At 47.0% G+C, this 19,497-nt stretch overlaps 2 protein-coding genes across 3 annotated transcripts; both read left to right on the plus strand.

Moving 5' to 3' along the window:
* Positions 1-379: 379 nt before the first annotated feature.
* Positions 380-15,636, plus strand: bptf (bromodomain PHD finger transcription factor). Its single transcript, XM_061304178.1, has 29 exons — positions 380-1,108; positions 1,683-2,505; positions 2,817-3,037; positions 3,112-3,297; positions 3,410-3,559; positions 3,925-4,095; positions 4,202-4,287; positions 4,364-4,716; positions 4,806-4,937; positions 5,047-5,176; positions 5,294-5,429; positions 5,515-5,709; positions 5,907-7,221; positions 7,310-7,635; positions 7,743-7,893; positions 8,025-8,145; positions 8,220-8,478; positions 8,556-8,683; positions 8,759-9,007; positions 9,093-10,113; positions 10,193-11,484; positions 11,547-11,629; positions 11,769-11,994; positions 12,082-12,626; positions 12,694-12,870; positions 12,948-13,140; positions 13,572-13,656; positions 13,726-13,912; positions 14,920-15,636. The coding sequence occupies exons 1-29, from the start codon at positions 595-597 to the stop codon at positions 14,954-14,956; spliced, it is 9,492 nt and encodes a 3,163-aa protein (XP_061160162.1). The 5' UTR covers positions 380-594; the 3' UTR covers positions 14,957-15,636.
* Positions 15,637-15,950: 314 nt separating this feature from the next.
* Positions 15,951-19,397, plus strand: kpna2 (karyopherin alpha 2 (RAG cohort 1, importin alpha 1)). Of its 2 annotated transcripts, none has more exons than XM_061304181.1 (11): positions 15,951-16,096; positions 16,335-16,451; positions 16,538-16,678; positions 17,056-17,144; positions 17,266-17,534; positions 17,615-17,709; positions 17,874-18,137; positions 18,332-18,565; positions 18,657-18,839; positions 18,943-19,092; positions 19,184-19,397. In XM_061304181.1, exons 2-11 carry the CDS (start codon positions 16,395-16,397, stop codon positions 19,271-19,273), a joined length of 1,572 nt encoding a protein of 523 aa, XP_061160165.1. In that variant the 5' UTR covers positions 15,951-16,096; positions 16,335-16,394; the 3' UTR covers positions 19,274-19,397. The 2 variants fall into 2 exon arrangements, with proteins under 2 accessions (XP_061160165.1, XP_061160166.1); XM_061304182.1 differs by having other exon boundaries at positions 16,049-16,092.
* The last annotated feature ends 100 nt before the right edge of the window (positions 19,398-19,497 follow it).

A 19,497-nucleotide genomic window follows, 5' to 3' on the forward strand; every position in this document is an offset into this window, starting at 1 on the left:
GTACATGATTTAACATTACGGTGTTTAAATGACTAGATTTAAATTTCTCTTAATTACACCTCAAATGTGCTAATTGAATTCATTTTGTTGCTTATTATGCTGAGCGTATATATGTGGTTAAATGTGCTTTGATCATTTATTGAATAACGTACAATAAATATAATATAAAATACAATACATTGCATAGCATCAATGGAGGATCACCCGCCGTTGAGAGGATAAAGTGAAAAACACAAAATGAATTAAATTGACATGAAATTATGTCAATAATAATGTCAATATTACTTGTAATAATAAATAAACATTTTTTTCTCGGTTATTGTTACCACTCCGGAGCTAGCAACTGTACCACGTGACCCGAGTGGTAGGGGCCTGTAGTGTTTGTTGAGCCAGAGACAGAAAAGAAAAATGGCGGCTCTAGGCGAACCCGAACGGGACGCCGGGCTAACATTTTGAGCTTTCACACCCGAGGATTGCATGCTCAGCGCCAAGCCCGACAGCTCCGGTACTGCGGGGGGACCGCTTTTCGCTCGCTTCCTCGTCGGCTAAGATCACGCAATCACTGGGATTTGAAACTAATAGCCTTTGCCTATCATGAGAGGGAAAAGGGGCAGGCCGCCCAAACCGCTAGCAACCGAGGAGCAATCGCCAGCTCCGGCTGCGACGAGGGGCTTGAGGCCGAGGAGGAATATTAAACCTCGCTTCCGAGACAGTGGGGACGAGGACGTGGTCAGTCCTGTCCGGGAAACACCCAAGCCGACCAGAAAAAAGAAAGCGGGATCTGTCATCTCGACTCGAGGTAGGGGACGACGAGGCAGAGGTGGCCGCGGAGGAAGAGGGGGTCGCGGAGGCAGGAAGACGCCTGGCTACAAAGCGGTGGTATACGACGACCACGAGAGCGACGAGGACGACGACGCTGTCAGTTTGAGATCGGAGGAAGAAGAGCCGGTTGAGGAGCCTCAGTCCGAAGAGGACGAGGCCCTCAAAGAAGACTCGGACTGCCTTGATGATGTGCTGGACGAGCCGGAGGAGGAGGAGGTGGAGGAGGATGCCAGCTACTGTACGGAGAGTAGCTTTCGGAGTCAGAGCACGCACGCCAGCATTCCGGGTAATTCAACTCCAAATGTAACAATTTTGCGTTCTCATGAGTGACGTGGCTCTTAATTTAAGCCGTTCCCCATCAAAGGCTGCTCTAAGGTTATTGTTCAAAATGGAGAATGCACAATGTATGCAACACAGGCCGCACGCAGTTATCGCAGGCAGGTGGATTGGCAAGTTAGCTTACGGGAGCTACTCTTTGCATGTTTACGTTCTGCTCACATATTTTGTGTGTCCAATTCGAAATATACGAATTTGGACTTGCGTATTTTTGGACTCGTGTGAGTCGTAGATTTGAATGCTAATGTTAGCAAGGAAAATTAGCACATCAATACATACAAGTTAGATGTACTGGTTCCACTCTTGTACTTGAGTAAAAGTAAAGGTACACTGAAAAGTATTCAACTGTAAAATAAAGTTAGCTGTCAGTGATACCGTAGCAAAAAAAAAAAATCATATTTGAACTATTATTAATTTAACTTTGTAGAAGGGCAGTGTGAAGATGAGGTCACCAACAGAAGCTCAGTAACAGCAAATGTTTATGAGGAGAGCATCATTTTCTAATGCCCATGTGTGTCCTACAGGGAGGAAAAAGACCCTCGCCCCCCGACCCCGCACCCTCATCCTCGAGGAGAAAAACATTCCCCCTCTCGAGCTACCCACATCTTCCGAGGATCTCCTGGTGCCTAGCGAAGAGCTGCTAAACGCAACCTCCATCTACGAGGTGCTCCGGAACTTCAGCGCTGTCCTGCGACTGTCCCCCTTCCGTTTCGAGGACTTTTGCGCAGCACTTATCGGCCAGGAACAATGCACTTTAATTGCAGAGACCCACATTGCTCTGCTGAAGGCCATCCTTCATGAAGAGGAAACATCCAACACCAGCTTTGGGCCCGCCGACCTTAAGGACAGCGTCAACTCCACACTGTACTTCATCGACGGCATGACGTGGCCCGAGGTGTTACGGGCTTATTGTGAGAGTGACGCAGAGTACCACTACGTCCTGCCCTATCAAGAACTGGATGATTATCCTTTTGGTCCTGTCGAAAGTAAAATCAAGGTGCTTCAATTCCTGGTCAACCAGTTTCTCACCACCAACATCGCACGTGAAGAACTGATGTCCGACGGCGTCATGCAATACGACGACCACTGTCGGGTGTGTCACCGCCTCGGTGACCTGCTCTGCTGCGAGACCTGCTCTGCCGTTTACCACTTGGAGTGCGTCAAGCCGCCACTCACGGAGGTTCCGGAAGACGAGTGGCAGTGTGAGATCTGCGTGGCGCAGAAAGTACCCGGTGTGACCAACTGTGTGACGGAAGCCCAGAAGAACAGGCCCTACATACGCCAGGAGCCTATCGGATACGATCGCCATCAGAGGAAATATTGGTTTTTCAGCAGAAGGATTATCGTGTAAGTCAAGACCACTTTGGAACAAAGGGAGGCACGATTGGTAGTTACAAGTATTTTACACGAGTTTCTGGACCGGTTTGGTCTGGAACGGGGTCTCCACACAGGCTGCGTATGAGCTGCAATGAAAGGCATCGATCAACATGCCAGTATAATATACATATATATATACACACACACACACACACACACACACACACACACACACACACACACACACACACACACAAATATTTAGCAACAAAATAATTAAACGCTCACCTGTAATGGTTTTATCAGCTTGTCTAATGTTCTTGTTGTCAATTCCTTGCCAGTGAAGAGGACGGGGAACACGAGAAGAAAAAGATCTGGTACTACAGCAGCAGAGCCCAGCTTGAAGAGCTCCTTGAGTGTCTGGATAAGGAGTACTGGGAGATGGACCTTTGCGCCAGTCTGGAGGAGATGAAGGCCGAAGTTCAGACTCATATGGATATCACAGAGGACCTCACTAATAAAGCTCGTGGAAACAATAAAGCCTACCTCACAGCTGTCAACGGTAGGATATTTTTTTTTTTTTTTTATGAAGATTGACATGCCGATGACAATTTGTCCGTGTCTATTTTGTGATAGAGATGGTCACGGAACGTTTAAAGCTCAGACGGGAAGCGCGGAAAACAAACAAGCCAGCAGAGGAAGCGAAGCCGCAAGCAGAAAAAAGTTCCGGACCGTCTGCGGAGGATTCTACCAAAGTCTCATCACAGCCTGGCGACGGAGAACATCAAGACGCTGAGCCCAACGAGGCGGTTACTTCGCCAGGTAAACGAGAAGCGAATGATTCCATGCGCGTGACTTTGATCACCACTCATTCAGATGCAGTCACCGTTCAAATATATCGAAAAACCTGTACATGTATTCTCACACGCCACAGCCGCCGTCATCCCCATTGATACCCGGGAGAGCTGCCTGTCTGATTCTAAGTCCAACTCAGCCCCCCAAGATTCAACTGAAATTCCCGATTCGAATATAGAAGCCGAGGAGGGTCGGGAATCCCCTCCAGTGGCAAACCGGGATAGGACAGGTACTCCTGAGTCACACTGACCCACGCTCAGTAGCCACGTGTAGCCATCTTGAGCATTTGCTCCTCCCCTTATTGTGCAAATGCAATTGCCTGCCCGCTAATATAGGGCAACTAAACCTTTCCCAATGATCCCTTTGCTAGCTCCACTGCTTATTATCCCATTAAGCTTCTTCTACACTGTCCAATATCCTTCACCTGTGAGCCCATTCAAGCAATACCCCGCTGTGCAAATGAAACATATTTTCCAAACCTTCTCCTCAGCCCATCTAACCAATCTCATCAATCTTCAACCTTGCAAATAAATTGCCTGTGCACGCCACTCGGTTCACCAGACTCGAACTCACTGTCACTAACTTTTTTTAAAGACGTGAATGCAAAAGCCAAGCAGAGCAACGAGTCCACGCCGGCACAAACTCTTGACGAGCATCCCGAAGCAGGTTGTGAGGTCACCGACAGCGCGACTCCCAGGAAACCAGAGCAGCCGGACTTGTCTGAGAGGTCCTCTCGCTCTTCTTTTACCAGCCAAGATGGGACAGGTAAGTGATGATGCAAAACAGTAATTACATTTTTTGCCAATCAGAGATGCTTTTGTGGTTTGTTATTGTACTGAAGTAGTAATTTCATTTGCTCTCTGATTGACAGAGGAGTATAATGAACATCTGAAGGGCGGCAGAGCAACCGGATCAGGACTGGACTCTATGAACCAAATTTTCAGAAAGAGCAAAGAGGTGACGCAAATGATTCAATGAAACGGACGGAAATGATTTTTGTCATTTAGCCAACAAAACTTCTCCCGTGTTACAGTCGTCCCCCGTGCGCTCGGAGGTGGAAACGTCACAGTCCAGCTTCTTCAAAAGCGACCTTGCAGTGAACTTGAACAACTTGTTCAAACTGGGTCAGGAAGGTAAATATAGAGTGTACCACAACCAGTACAGCACCAACGTCCTGGCCCTCAACAAGCATCAGCACCGGGAGGACAACGACAAAAGGCGCCACCTTTCCCACAAGTTCAGCTTGACGCCCGCATCGGAGTTCAAATGGAACGGCTCCATTTATGGATCCCGCAGCCTGACCATCACCACCTTGCGTTTTAACATCATCCAACTGGAGAGCAACGTCCCGTCACCATTTATGCACCCTAACTGGGCCTCACACAGGTTAGAACGGGTCAAGAAGATAACAGTCCAATCTTTGTGTCTGATTTTTTTCCCAATATTCTTTTTTTTTTTTCTTTCTTTCTTTCTAGAACCAACTGGAACAAAGCAGTGCAAATGTGCAGCAAAGCCAGGGAATTTGCTCTGGCCTTGGCCATACTGGAATGTGCCATCAAACCAGTCGTCATGCTCCCCGTGTGGAAAGATTCTCTCGGACACACAAGGTGACGTTCGGAACACTATCCCCGAACCGCGCAACTGACAAATAATACGACATCGTTTGTGATTTTTAGCCCTCATGAGATTTTAAAGTGAAATTTCTCCTATCCCCAGGCTACATCGCATGACCGCCATGGAGCGTGAAGAGAAGGAGAAGGTAAAGAAACGGGAGAAAAAACTGGAGGATGAGGAGACGCTGCAGCAGGCTACGTGGGTGAAGTACAGCATTAACATCAAGCACCAGGTAAAATAAAAGTTAAAGAATACAACTAACGTCGAAGCAGTATGTGTGGTAATCTCAATGACAAGGTGGAAGAAAATAATATATCTGTTTTTATTTGTAATGTTTTGTTCTGCCTAGGTATGGAAACAAAAGGGTGAGGAGTACAGAGTGACGGGCTACGGTGGCTGGAGCTGGGTCAGTAAGACTCGAGTGCCACGCTTTCTTCCCAAATTACCAGGAAACACAAACGTCAACTACCGAAAAGAACTGAAAGGTAAAGAATAAAGTAGTGTACCTAACTATTCAACAGACGCCAGCACCTACAACTTGCATATCTATTTTTTTCGTCTTCATAACAGCCAAGGAAAACCGTGCCGACACGACTAAAGAGAAAAAGGCAGAGGATGAAATGCAAACGTCTCGAAATTCCGACGAGGACAAGCAGCAGGTCTCCATGAGTGCCGCAGTGAAAGAAGGGACAGAAGAGGAACAAGAAAAGGTAGAAGAGAAGGAAATGGAGGTTGAACCCAGTCCGACAGCAGCAACAAATGAAGGTAATTGATAGATTTGTAGTCTCGTTATTAAAAATAGTGATGCATCCATATTAGAACAGTGTCTAATTTAAGCGACCCAGTAACTGAGCTTAATTTTTTATTTTTTTGCAAGTGTGACTTTTCATACGCCAATATTTATGAATGATTGCCTTATCACTCTTCAGGCATGACTTTCTTTTATTCTCCTGTTGTTCTAGAAAATATTGAAAACGAGGACCCTTCCTCGCCTGCCACGCAGCCCGTAAAAACCGAGCCCATCCAGAAAGTTGACCCACCTGAAGAGGAGACGCCTTTATACGACGTCGTCAATGTCAGCGAAGGATTTCATTTGCGAACCGCTTATAAGCAGAAGGTGAAGCCTTCCAAATTGGACGGACTCTTGGAGCGGCGTGTCAAACAGTTCACCGTCGAGGAGAAGCAGAGACTGGAACGCCTGAGACAGGCAGCGCTGCTGTCAAAAATGGTTTCCGCAAGGTCCACTTCTGTCGTCAAGACCGAAGCCAAACAGCTGCCCGCTTTGACTCCGTGCGTTAAAAAAGATGACAAGCAAGTGAAAGACGGCGTCGCGAAAAAGCTCCACTTTGATCAGGAACCGAATGAGCCGAAAATAAACCCGGGTATCAAATTGGAATCCGCAGCGGTCAATCGTAGCGGAGGTGCCGAAGTCAACGGAGGAAACACGGGGCTCAACGGTAAAAATCATTTTAAATCGGAAGCGCTGGAAAGCCAGGAGAAAGCTCGCAAACCGGAGGCGTCCAGCGAGAACGCAAAGAAACGTAATTACGAGGAAATGGAGCAAGGCGATAAGCAGGCTGACCAAAGCAAAATCAATGCGGAGCAGGTCAATGGAGACAGTGGACTCACTCTTCCATCAAATTCAAACCTAAGCAATCAAGAGAACAGAGAGCCCGCCAAGCCGCTGATGAATGGAAGTCTCTCCCAAAACGACGCTCGTCCACCTCCCTCGAAGATCCCCAAATTAGAAAATCATGTGTCTGATACAGGAGAGCCCCCAAATGTAGCAAGTAAGAAAAGTTCAGACGGGGCCGTGGTTGCCCATTCCCAAACTTCCTGCCTTAATCGTAGCGAGTCATCCACGCAAGAATCTCAAAACGCCCAAACTTCAAATAATACAGTCTCTTCCACAAAGCCAGTATCAACCGTCTCCCAAAGTTCTAAGCCCGTCAGCGCAGATGTGACCACTACAAAGCTGGCCACCACCGCTAACAGCTCCATGATGATCAGCAAAGAGTATAGCACTTGCGAAAGAGTCAGTCTTCTCAAATTCACCAAATATAAGAAGGCACGCTCCGGCACAGCTCTGCCATCCTATCGCAAATTTGTCACCAAAAGCAGCAAAAAGAGCATCTTCGTCTTGCCCAATGATGACCTGAAGAGGCTGGCGAGGAGAGGAGGTTTCCGAGAAGTTCCCATCTTCAACTACAATGCCAAGCCAGCTCTGGATATATGGCCCTACCCCTCACCTCGCCCTACGTTTGGAATTACATGGAGGTTGGCATCACACTAGATGTTTCATATCTTATTCTCCAATGCTATAAATAGATTTTTTTTTTTGGTGTTCTATTTTCTCCCTACTTAGGTACCGTCTTCAGACAATGAGATCTCTGGCAGGAGTTAGCCTGATGCTCAGGTTGCTCTGGGCCTGTCTAAGGTGGGATGACATGGCCGTGAAGCCGACAGTTGGTGTAGGACTAACGCGGAAAGGTGGGGCTGCTCCTTTATTTGAGAATGGGATTGGTGGATGCAGTGTTCCAATGTATTTGATACATTTTCCAGAAACGACAGACACGGATATCACCACAACCGAGATCATAAAACGCAGAGATGTAGGACCTTATGGCATCTACTCCGAATACTGTATTCGGAAGATTATCAGTCCGCTTGGAAACAAGGACACGCAAAAAGGTAAGGTTTTAAATGCGGGTCGGTAGCTAAATATCACATTTGCTGAATTTGAGTAGTGTGTGTGTGTGTCACTACGTAATTAATGTTCGCGATTGTCCGGTTCACAGAAACTCCCACTCCACAAAGGAAAGGCCTACGATCAAGTGCCTTGAGGCCCAAGAAACAGGAGTCAACAAAGCCAACTGGACCTATTGCCGTGGAGACGTGGATTCCTGAAGAAGATCTGGAGCTGTGGGAGATCAGAGCCTTTGCAGAAAAGTGAGCATCCGAGTTGAACTTTGTGTGTTATTTTGGGAGCTAGCACTAGCATGTCTCAGCTAATAAGGCGTTGAAGTACCTCAATGGAAAAATATTTTATAACCCAATTGCCCTTTTCCCTGCGCTTACAGATTGGAGAAGGAGAAATTACAGGGAGATTCCCCGAAGATGGTCAGTACCCTGAAAAGTGCGGAGGATGTCAAGGCTCATTTGGAGAATCAGCTTAAACAGACTAGACTAGCTGCCCAGCAGGTGAGAAGACAGTCAGGAGAAGACCTTGATTAGATCGGTAGTACAATAACGTTTCACCTAATGTCTCATTTTAGAAACGCTTTGAGCAAACCGTATCCACAGTTGCGACGACGACGACCATCACCACCACCGCCGCCGCCACGTCGTCATCCAGCACTTCAAGTTCTCTTAGTACACTTGTGTCCACCGGCCAGAGGGCAAATCAGGTCACATCAGGAACCAAGATGGTCTTGGCCTCCAAATTGGGCTCTTCAGTCTCCTTGCAGCAGGATAAGAACTTCCACCAGTCTTTTGCTACCTGGGTCAGGCAGGGTCAGACCAGTAGTAATGCAGGTAATCTGTCTTTTGATATTTTCTTTATTTTTTTATTTATTCTTTTAACTATCGATTTGTTGACTGCTTATGGACAGATGAGCAGAAATGCACCAGCATATTCCCATCCGGACCACCTGCAAACCTGAGAACCTACAGTACGCTCCATCCTACAACTGGCAACCTCAACCTCAGAGCTACCAACTCCATTTCATCTGTGCAACAGGTATCGTCAACCTCCTTCAAGCTAACCTCAAGCAAGGCAAATGTGATCCAATCCTGACTATTGTTTTTGCTCCAGATGGTGAAAGCAGGAAGCCAAACACAACCCAAGTTAGCTTCCCAAGGCCAAGTTGGACCTGCAGCTATGTCCGGTCCTGTGCAGACAACTGAAGGTCAGAGAGCTGCAGGTCCTGCACCGTCATCTTGCGCTAGCAGTGCAGCGCCCGGGCAACGTCCGGTGACTCCTTCCTCCCAGCCGAGTAGACCGCAACAGGGTCAAGTCAAGCTCACTATGGCACAGCTCATGCAGTTAACACAGAGTGCTGAGGTGAGGTCGCAAAGATTTTGATGTACACATACATTTTGGGTGTAAAAAATTATTTTTATTTTTTTTTCCCCATGCACCACCTTAGGAAGGAAATCCTGGTCTGACGGTGGTGATCCAGGGTCAAGGCCAGACCGAGGGCCAGCTGCAAATTGTCCCACAGGGTGTAACAGTCATCCCTTCCCCTGGTCAGCAGCTGATGCAGGCTGCTATGCCTAATGGCCGGGTCCATCGCTTCCTCTTCACTCCCATGCCGGCGCCGTCTTCATCGGTTTCAACTTCAGCAAGCACGGCAGCTGTCCCCGCAAAGCCCGCTGCATCGCAGAGTCCGCAAATAGCAACTCCTGCTCTACTTAGGTCCAACGTCCAGACCGTTTCCTCGGCCCAGACCCAAATGGCAGCTCCTATTCCAACTCCAACGCAACCCATTTTTTCGCAAGCGAGGCCAGATTTGGTCACCACCACATCCTCTCCCCAAGTGACACCCTCCGTTCCTACGACTGCGCACGTTTCTCCACCGACTCTAGTACAGTCCCAAATTCCGGCGCCATCATCGCAATTATCCCCCGTCGCAGCCCAGGCTTTGTCCCAAACGCTAGTTTCATCATCCTTAGCAGGCTCCGCCCCAGTCCAACCTGAAGTGGCGACATCTGCGCCTGCGTCACAGCAAATTATGATTCATGCACCCGTGCTGGACCAGAATCAAACGTCAATGGCTGTCGCAGGGCAAGTTACACCCCAATCCCAGATCCCGACCCAAACCTCCGCCACCTTCACGTCAGCTCCAGTCCCGATGCATGTTAGTACCCCAGCTTCTGTTTTTGTCCCCCTCTCAGGCAATTCTACTGTCCAATATGTCAACTCTGCCCAAATGCAATGCATTTCTGCCACTCTACCCTCACCCGTCCAACACCAAGTTCCGACATCTGCCCTCACTCCCGCCTCTGGGCCAGTCATCGCTGTGGTATCCAATCAAATCGGCGTCCTGTCCCCGCCTAAAGCAGTAACCCAAATTCAAAGCGTAGCTCCTCGTCCTCTTCCTGCTGCTGCTGCGGGGAACGCTGTGGTCACGCCGGTCACAGCCACGTATACAACACCTTCAATTCCAGGTAATAAATCCGCAATCACGATTAAAGTTCTTGACTTTTGAAAACATTCATTTCATCTTTTTTTCTTGTCCTGTTACAGCGCTAATTGAGCAGAGGGCTGCTCAGCCCCAGGTTTGGAAAGCGTCTTCATGTGAAGCCCAGGTTCCGGTCCATTCTGTTCAACAGGCAACCATTCCCAGTCCCTCTTCCGTTTGTACCGTGGCATCAGGTGCCACAACGGTTTCCCCGCTGCCTCCGGCGTCTCTTTCCTTGCAATCTCAAGTCCAACACCCAGCGGTGGTATCCGTGCAGCAGGTGTCTCACATTCCTCTTTCTGCTGTGCAGCTTCAAATGAAGGCGTTACCTGTCTCCTCTGTGGTGAGTACGGTTCGACAGCCCCAAGCGTTCAATCAACTGCAGCCCCGACCCCCAAACCAGATCTGTGCACAGATTCAGGTCCAACCTTGTGGCCAAGTCCAAAAAATGCAACACATTCAGTCGCCAGCTCATCTGCAGGCGCAAGCGCAAATCCACCCCCAGATCCGAGTTCAGTTTCAGCCGCAAACTCAGCCGGTATCGCAACCCCTGGTGCAACAGCTTCCTCAAATTCAGCCCCAGGTGCAGTTTCAATCCCCAAAGCCGACCTCGCCCCAAGTTCAACAAAGAGTCCAACCCCAGTACCAGTCGCAGGTACAAGGTGCACTTCAACCTCAGGCTCAGCAACAGCCCAAGGCTCCAATCCAAGCCCAGTTGCACCCCCAGGTTCAGCTCCAGCAACAGAACCAGATGCACCCTGTGCCTCACGCTTCGCAGCAACCTCAAGTTCAGAGTCACTCGCCAATTCCAACCCAAAGTCAATTCAAAGCACAGTCGCCGAGCCAGGCTCCAACTCAAGCGCAGGTGCAAGTCCAGTTCCAATCTCCCACCCAAAGCCACGTTCAAGCTCAGCCCCAGCTCCACGTCCAGCCCTCGATTCGACATCAGCTCATCACCGTTCCGGGTCTTCAACAACCAGTCCAACTATTGTCAGCTCTTCCACCTCACGTCGCGGCCCAGATCCAAGTTCAGATCCAAGCGCAGGCGCAGCAGCAGCAAGGCGGCGCTCTTCCCCAGCAGATCAAACTGCAGTTGCCTATCCAGATCCAGCAAACGGCCGCTCAGATTCCCACCCACCAAATCCAGAACATGGTGACGATACAGGCACCGACGAGCCTGCAGGACCAACTTCAGAGGATGCAGCAGCAGCAGCAGCACAGAGACCAGCAACAGCAGCAACAGCAGCCGCAGCAACATCCTCCACCACCAAAGAAGAAGAAACACCAAGAGAATAAAAGGGAACACAAGGATCATAATCAGTCGGCTGTGAGCGCGGGCGATGGTGTTCATAAACAGGTGAGAAGATCAAACCATCTGCTGCCGCACATTTCTGCACTGATATTTATTCGTGGCGTCAGGTGGGAGCAAAGCAGAGTGTTTCGGCGGAGCAGCTCAAACTGAGGAAAACTCAAGCTGCTGCTGAGCGAGAGGAGAACCAGAGGTTTGGGATTTAAATGTTCACATTTGTTTCTGGTGGCCCCAATGACTTCATTTCGGTTAAAAAAAAAAAGAAATAAAGGATGAAATGATAGCGCCAAAATTTACCCAGAAAATAATTGGCTCTCGTCTACTTCGTCCAGAATGATTGTGTGCAACCAGGTGATGAAGTACATTCTGGATAAGATCGAGAAGGACGAGAAGCAGGCAGCTAAGAAGAGAAAGAAGGACGAGGTGGTCGAGCAGAAACGCTCCAAGCAGAATGCCACCAAGCTGACGGCGTTGTTGTACAAGCACAAAGAACAACTGAAGGCGGAGATTCTAAAAAAGAGAGCTCTGCTGGACAAGGACCTTCAGCTGCAAGTGCAGGTGAGCAGGAGAATTAAAAAAAAACAACAACTTTGACATCATGTCATACTTAATCAAGTTTTCTTTTTTTGTTCTCGTCACACACAGGAGGAGCTGAGGCGGGACATTGCCCGGCTCCAGAAAGAAAAGGAGAAAGCCCGAGCCGCCATTGCCCAGGCTGCGGCCGCGGCGGTCAAGTCGTCCTCCCACTCCTCCCACGCCTCGCACTCGTCCCACTCCTCACACTCTTCTCACCACTCTCACTCGGCACATTCCTCTCACAGCAACCGCGCGTCGGGAACCCCGTCGTCATCGCACAAGCGCAAACGCGAAGACGAGCGAGACAAAGACCGAAACAGGGCGAAGGAGCGCCATCACGACAAGAAACGGGAGCGCGAGCGGGACAAAGACCGCGATCGCTACAAAGACCGGGAAAAAGAACGAGAGCGCGATCGAGAGAAGGAGAGGATGAGAGAGCAAGAGCGTACTCGGCCGCTGGACGCGGAGAAAGGCAGAGAAAGGGACCGAGACAAGGACAGGGATCCCTTCTCGTTAAAACACAAGAAGAAGAAGAAGCTCTCGTCTACCTCAAAGGATCACAAGAAGGACAATAAGCTGTACTGTATCTGTAAAACGCCTTACGACGAGTCCAAGTAAGATCTCGGCTACAATGAAGACTCGGGTGAACGCTTTTGCTACAATTGTGTCTTTTGCGCTCAGGTTCTACATCGGTTGTGACCTGTGCTCCAACTGGTTCCACGGAGCGTGCGTGGGCATCACCGAGAAGGAAGCCAAGAAGTTGGAGGACTTTGTGTGCAGCGATTGTAAACGGGGCCACGAAGGAGGAAGCAAGGAGGAGCTCTACTGCATCTGCCGGACGCCGTACGACGAATCGCAGTACGCCCGCTAGTTTTTACGCTTATCCGCCGTTGGCAAGGCAAAGCCGGGATTTGCCCAATGAGCCGCTTTTTCAGGTTTTACATCGGCTGCGACCGTTGCCAGAACTGGTACCACGGGCGCTGCGTGGGCATCCTGCAGAGCGAGGCCAATCACATCGACGTGTACGTTTGCCCGCAGTGTCAGTCGACGGAAGACGCCATGACCGTCCTCACGCCGCTTACCGACAAAGACTATGAGGGCTTGAAAAGAATTTTACGTTCCTTACAGGTATGCAGCCTCCACGTGTTGACATTTTTAATACTGCCGTATAAGTGACATTTCATCGCCGAATGAAATCGATACATGTCGGGCAATAATGCCAAGTTCTTTTAATAGTTTGATAAGTTGAAATCGTGTACATTTCAAACGGCATGATCCTCATCGACACTTAAGACTTCAGGAAAGTTTTTTTTTTTTTCTTCAATCTTATCCTACATTTGTTGGTTTTGTGCTCATGCCAACTTCATGACAAATGGCGCCATCTTGTGGCATTTGTTGGTAATTATGAACATTTTGAATAGTTCAGAAAGCCTTTATCCTTTGATAGGAGAAAAACAAATATTTCCATTGATGGTCTCCTCATGACGATCACTGGAATGCAGTGAAACATTTTTGTCGGACAGTTTAAAAGCAACTTTGTTTCATATTCCCATTTTCAGTCTCACAAGATGGCGTGGCCTTTCCTTGAGCCAGTGGATCCGCATGACGCGCCTGATTATTACCGTGTCATCAAAGAACCAATGGGTAAGAACCAGTTTCACGTGTTTGCTAACCATCCCCGAAGAATGCTAACGCAAACATTTTCCCTGGCAGACTTTTCCACAATGGAAAGCCGCCTCCAAAAGCGCCATTACAACAAGGTCACAGAGTTTGTGGCCGACGTGACCAAAATATTTGACAACTGCCGCTACTACAACCCCAATGACACGCCCTTCTTTCAGTGTGCCGAGGTGCTGGAAGGCTTCTTTGTGCAGAAGCTCAAATGTTTCAAAGCCGGCAGGTAAGCTTTGATGATTTTTTTTTTTTTTTTTTTTGCTGCTGCACCATTCTTGTTTGCTGGTTGGTGTCACTACTCGGTTGCTTCCATTGCATCACTTTCACTCATTTGTGCCCGCATGAATTGAAAGTAAGACATGCTGTCCTCGCTGCGTTTGGCTAACCTGAGCTAACAGTCCAAAGTTGATGTGCGCATGATTTGCTTGTTTACAACATCCGCCATGTTTGGCTTTGTTCACGTTTGCTCTGCATGCTTTTGATTTATACCATCCCATTTTCTTCTGTCTTGCAGATTGTCAGATTCTTAATTGGGCCAGTCTCCCTGGGAGTTTGGATTGGATGCTTGTCTCTAATAATAGTGGCAAGAGTGTTCAGTAATCACCATAAAGCAGCAGCCGCCGTGTTGACTTGACTCCCATCAGTTTAATGATGACTATGCTTTTTGTCCAATTTGCATGAAGTTATTAGTCCTAATCAAAGAGCGGACCCATTCATTTGCTTTTTTGGCGCAGGGTTTTAAATGCATTTTTACCCATTTTGTGTTTATTCCTGATATACTGTACATCTTGGATTGGTTTTGAGTCAAGTTAAAAGTACACAAAGCTGCATATTTTATTACAGAGATATTTATGAGAGGCATCGCTTGGCTCCACCTCTTTGGTTTGATCAGTGTTTAAGGATAATGCAGGCTTTTATCATGTACAGTGGTTGTAATATATCTTGATGTTTTTTTTTTTTAAACAAATAATGTTTATGAGAGAGAATGTGGGCAACATTTATTGTCATTCTGTTCCCCGGCTTCACAAAAATAGTGTAGTCAGCAAAAAATTACCAAGGAAAAAGGCATTCCCAGTACATTAAATCCGACATGGCTGTCGGATCATCTTCCAGGGAGGCCTTTTTGCATCCACTGTGGGTGTGTGTGTGTTTGTGTGATCACTGTCCACATTTTGACAACATCTGAGATCATGTGAAGGCCTTTCAACTTCGCCCTCTCTCCACGTGTCGTAGGTCTCATAACAACAAGCTACAGTCTTCATCTTCGTAGAGCGCTGAAAAACAAAATGCACTTGGCCAAGACGTTTGGCTTTTCTCGACTGGCCCTCTGTGACACACGTCCTGTGTTGGGGGATGTGCTTATTTAAAGTGCGCAACCAACCACTGCTGCTTTCACAAAGTTGGTCAGGCGCACCTCCAAGGGACCTTTTTGTTTTGTACCTGTCTTCAGAAGCGGAAGCGAATGCAGGAGCCGGCATTTCACAGGAAACTTTACCTCGGAGAACAGACTCTCACGGAGCTCTCATGTTTCCATGGACTTTATTTTTGGTCACGTTTGTTTAGCTCTTTTTCTTTGTTCTTGTTAAAGTCTCTCTGGCCATCCAGATGGTCAATTTGTTCAATGAGAAGTAGGAAACTGAATATAAATGGCTGAGTTTTAATGAGCATACTAAAATATTTTGTCTCCATTTTTTTGTACCATTTTCATTGTTCACTAAAGTGGCATGAGAAAGTTCGGGACTCAATGTCTAGACGGCAGGAGATGCTTGCGATGTTCCTTACCTTCCTCTGCAAAAGTGACAGACTTGAGAATGATGAATCTGTGTATTTGAAGGTTCCTATTATGTTTGTAAAAAAAAAAAAAAATTGTCAGATTTGGACTTACATTTTTTGTATTACAGCTGAGGAAATATGGATGTATATGGAAGTTATTAAAATGCAGAAATATTGCGTTGTTGTTTGGTTCACTAAAATACAATTGCTAGCTGCTGGCAACCAGTTCAGATATAAAAAATGAATGCCACATGTAGCTAAATATGTCATTGTGCAAAAATACAGATTTCATCCAGGAAATTTTGACACCATTTTATTTTTTACCAAAATAGGTGTAATGTGGTATACGTATGGTGTTGGCAATAGTCACAAATTAGGCTAATTTGGTTAGTTTAATTTTTTTTTTTAGTGATTTTGTTACATGTTCTCAACTTCCTGGCGGCCGCGTTCATAATTCTCGCGATAATTCGGTAGTGACGCAACTTCCGTTGTGCGAGGTGTTTCGATTCAAACAGTCCAATGACGGGAGGCAGTTGGATGCTTGTACTCAAACTGTCCAATCAGAACAATTTGTTTCAGCAATTTAAAGGTCTGTGCGTCATTTTCCGCACAGTTTGAACCATCCCGCAAGAAGTAGGTAAGCTAGTGCTCCGTTCTCGTGACATTTTTGTTTTAATTACCGTGTTATTTTACCGTAATTTTTCCTCCATGATTTATATCAAAGTCTGCTTTATTGTCGCTTTGCCACATTTTCACTGCTGTTTTTGTTTAGTCTGTTAAATACTATGATTAATACGTATTGTGTCGTCATGCTAAAGTGTCACGAGGCGTCGCCGAGTGAAAGTTAACTTTTTTTTTTTTTTCTTTTACGGCAGGCTCTTTCAAAACCCAACTTTTTCCTCACTGCCGCCCAGCTTTGTGTAAAATTGTGGAAAATGTCTGAGAACGTCGACCGTCTGAGTAAGTTCAAGAATAAAGGCAAGGATGTCAATGTAAGTAAGCCCTTCAAAGGTGAAGTCGATTGTTCGTTTACACAATGGCGAGACCTTTTTGGTTTTGTTGTACAAATCGCACACAGGAGCTTCGACGCAGGAGAGTGGAAGTGAACGTCGAGCTCCGCAAAGCTAAGAAAGATGATCAGATGTTCAAAAGAAGGAACGTGGCTGCATTTCCCGATGAGCCCACATCGCCTCTTCAAGTGAAAAATCAAAACGGCCAAGTAAGCAACCCAACGCCGTTATTGCTACGTTTTTAATAACTGCTGATCGTCACGTACGATTGAAAAGTCGAAAACACAGCTGCGTTTTTATTGCTGCTTTCTATTTTATTGTTGTTCTAAAACTCCATATAGGTTAGAAACACTTATTTATTTATTTTTTTGGTAGTATGTCACGTAGATTTGTCTGTTGCAGGGATTTCCAACTGTATACCTGAAGATCATGTTATCCAATATCAATTAATTAGTTAAAGTATTAGATTCAGTGTCAAGTGACATGCAATTAAGTTCTTGCCAATCATACTAAGCACAATTGTATTTGTAAAAAAAAACATTAAATTGCCTTTATCCTGCATGTTTGTCCTGTATTGTCAATGAAGACTTCCAGCCAGTGGTCGGTCACAGAGATTCTCACTGGAGTAAATAATGCTAACATCGAGTCACAGCTGCAGGCAACACAAGCAGCAAGGTACATTATTATTATTTTTATATTGTTTGCCTTGTTGTAGTGTGCACCCAGGTCAGCACTGCAAAAGAGAATGTGTTCTCAATTATTCGTGTGTATATATTTTTCTGTATTCTGATTGCAGGAAACTGCTGTCCCGGGAGAGGCATCCCCCCATTGACCAGATCATCAGTGCTGGTCTGATCCCCAAATTTGTGGCCTTCTTGGGACTGTCTGACTGCCCTCCCATCCAATTTGAAGCATCTTGGGCATTAACCAACATCGCCTCGGGGACGTCTGACCAAACGGCCGCTGTGGTCCAGGGCGGGGCCATTCCTGCTTTCATTCGCTTGGTCACATCCCCCCACCAGCACATCAGCGAGCAAGCCGTCTGGGCTCTTGGAAACATTGCTGGTAATTGACATTCATTTTTCAAAAAAGATGCCATCAATCGAATTAGTGTTGCAGCATGATTATTTTCATATTCTGTTTAGGCGATGGCTCGGGTCTGAGGGACAAGGTGATCAAGCATGGAGCTGTGGCCGCCCTGCTCCAACTGCTTGCAGTGCCTGACCTCTCTGCACTCAGTGTGAGTACCTTGGTTGACAATAGAGCAACACCAGACATTTTGAGGCTATAATCTAGTTTTGCACTTGAATAAATCAGATTTATTTTCCAGCTATTCCTTTTGCGGCCACTAGAGGGCAGCCAAACTTTAAAAATAATTCTAACTGATTTGATTATTTCTCTCAGCCTGGTTACCTGAGAAATGTGACCTGGACAGTCTCCAACATCTGTCGCAACAAGAACCCTTCGCCTCCTCTAACTGCCATCGAGCAGCTCTTACCTGCTCTCGTACGTCTCCTCCACCACGACGACAAAGAGGTGCTGGCGGACGCCTGTTGGGGGATTTCGTACCTGACTGACGGTTCGAACGATCGCATCGAAGTGGTGTTGCAGGCAGGCCTGGTGCCTCGCTTGGTTGAACTGCTTGGCAGCGGAGAACTGTCTGTGGTGGTGAGTACTCTAATGCTTCGCCTAATTCACGACAGCGTCATAAATCAACAAATTTCCCGGTTCTATTAAAATACAACTGCACATTTTAGGTTCATCCCGAAATATCAAAGAGCCCTTTGTCAGTATTTCTTTTGTGGCCCGGCGGTTGACACTTTGAAAGCATGTTAAAGTGTCTCGTTTTGTGAACCCTCAAGACCCCCTCTCTGCGTGCACTCGGTAACATCGTGACTGGCACAGACGAGCAGACTCAGATTGTGCTCGACTCCGGGGCGCTGAACATGTTCGCCCCATTACTGTGCCACAACAAGGCCAACATTCAGAAGGAGGCCGCCTGGACTGTGTCCAACATCACGGCGGGAAAGGACACCCAGATCCAGGAAGTCATCAACGCTGGCCTTGTTCCACATTTGGTCAATGTGCTTGTGAGGGTATGCCATCGCTTGTCTTATCATCTGTCCTTTTCCCAACGTCTACCCCAGGATGCGCTTTTCACTCACTTGCTGGCGTTTTTTTCTACAGGGTGACTACAAAACCCAGAAGGAGGCAGTGTGGGCTGTGACAAACTTCACCAGCGGGGGCACTGTGGAGCAAGTTGTGTTCCTGGTGCAGTGCAATGTGCTGGAGCCGCTTATGAATCTTCTGTCCTCAAAGGACAGCAAAACTGTACTTGTCATCTTGGATGCCATCACCAACATATTTTTGGTTGGTGCAATACATTTTCAAATGACCATTGTTTTAATTGCAAAGGAATTGCTTAAGTAACTTTTGACTCATCTTCCCTCTTTTTTTTTTTTCTTCCTCCTAGGCTGGTGACAAAATTGGAGAGTCACAGAAGTTGGCCCTGATGATTGAAGAATGTGGTGGGCTAGACCGGATTGAAGCTCTACAGCATCATGAGAATGAGATGGTCTACACGGCGGCTCTCCAACTGATTGAGAAATACTTCTCTGAAGAGGTAATGGCCTTTTTAAAAATAATTCCCCCCCCCCCCCACCCCCCAACCTTCCTTCACTGTTCTCACTTTTTGCCTCCATTTGAATTACTAGGAAGATGAGTTGCAGTGTGTTGCCCCAGAAGCAACGGCCGACGGTTATGAATTCCAAGTCGGTGAAAACCAGAGCACTTTCAACTTCTAACACTTAGCTATTCCATGCTCCCCGCTACAGTTTGTCCTTGTTCATGTCAATGTACTGTTGTATGTGCTTGTACGTACTTTTAAACACTTAATGAACCACTCGTGTAAATAAAGATGAGACTGTGTATGGGCCTTTTTTTTGAAAATTTGTTTCCAGTGCACACAAAAAAAATTATGACACCCTTTATTCATGCAAATTTGCGATAATAAATAAAAACGCAAACA

The sequence above is a fragment of the Syngnathus typhle genome, linkage group LG17, assembly GCF_033458585.1.
Source record: "Syngnathus typhle isolate RoL2023-S1 ecotype Sweden linkage group LG17, RoL_Styp_1.0, whole genome shotgun sequence".
Classification (NCBI taxonomy): Eukaryota; Metazoa; Chordata; class Actinopteri; order Syngnathiformes; family Syngnathidae; genus Syngnathus; species Syngnathus typhle.

Coding starts and splice junctions, on each gene's coding strand:
- bptf (XM_061304178.1), top strand. CDS start 595: ATGAGAGGGAAAAGGGGCAGGCCGCCCAAACCGCTAGCAACCGAGGAG. Junction 11,485..11,546: donor GCGATGGTGTTCATAAACAG/GTGAGAAGATCA, acceptor TCGTGGCGTCAG/GTGGGAGCAAAGCAGAGTGT. Junction 11,995..12,081: donor ACCTTCAGCTGCAAGTGCAG/GTGAGCAGGAGA, acceptor CGTCACACACAG/GAGGAGCTGAGGCGGGACAT.
- kpna2 (XM_061304181.1), top strand. CDS start 16,395: ATGTCTGAGAACGTCGACCGTCTGAGTAAGTTCAAGAATAAAGGCAAG. Junction 16,452..16,537: donor ATAAAGGCAAGGATGTCAAT/GTAAGTAAGCCC, acceptor AATCGCACACAG/GAGCTTCGACGCAGGAGAGT. Junction 16,679..17,055: donor TGAAAAATCAAAACGGCCAA/GTAAGCAACCCA, acceptor TTGTCAATGAAG/ACTTCCAGCCAGTGGTCGGT.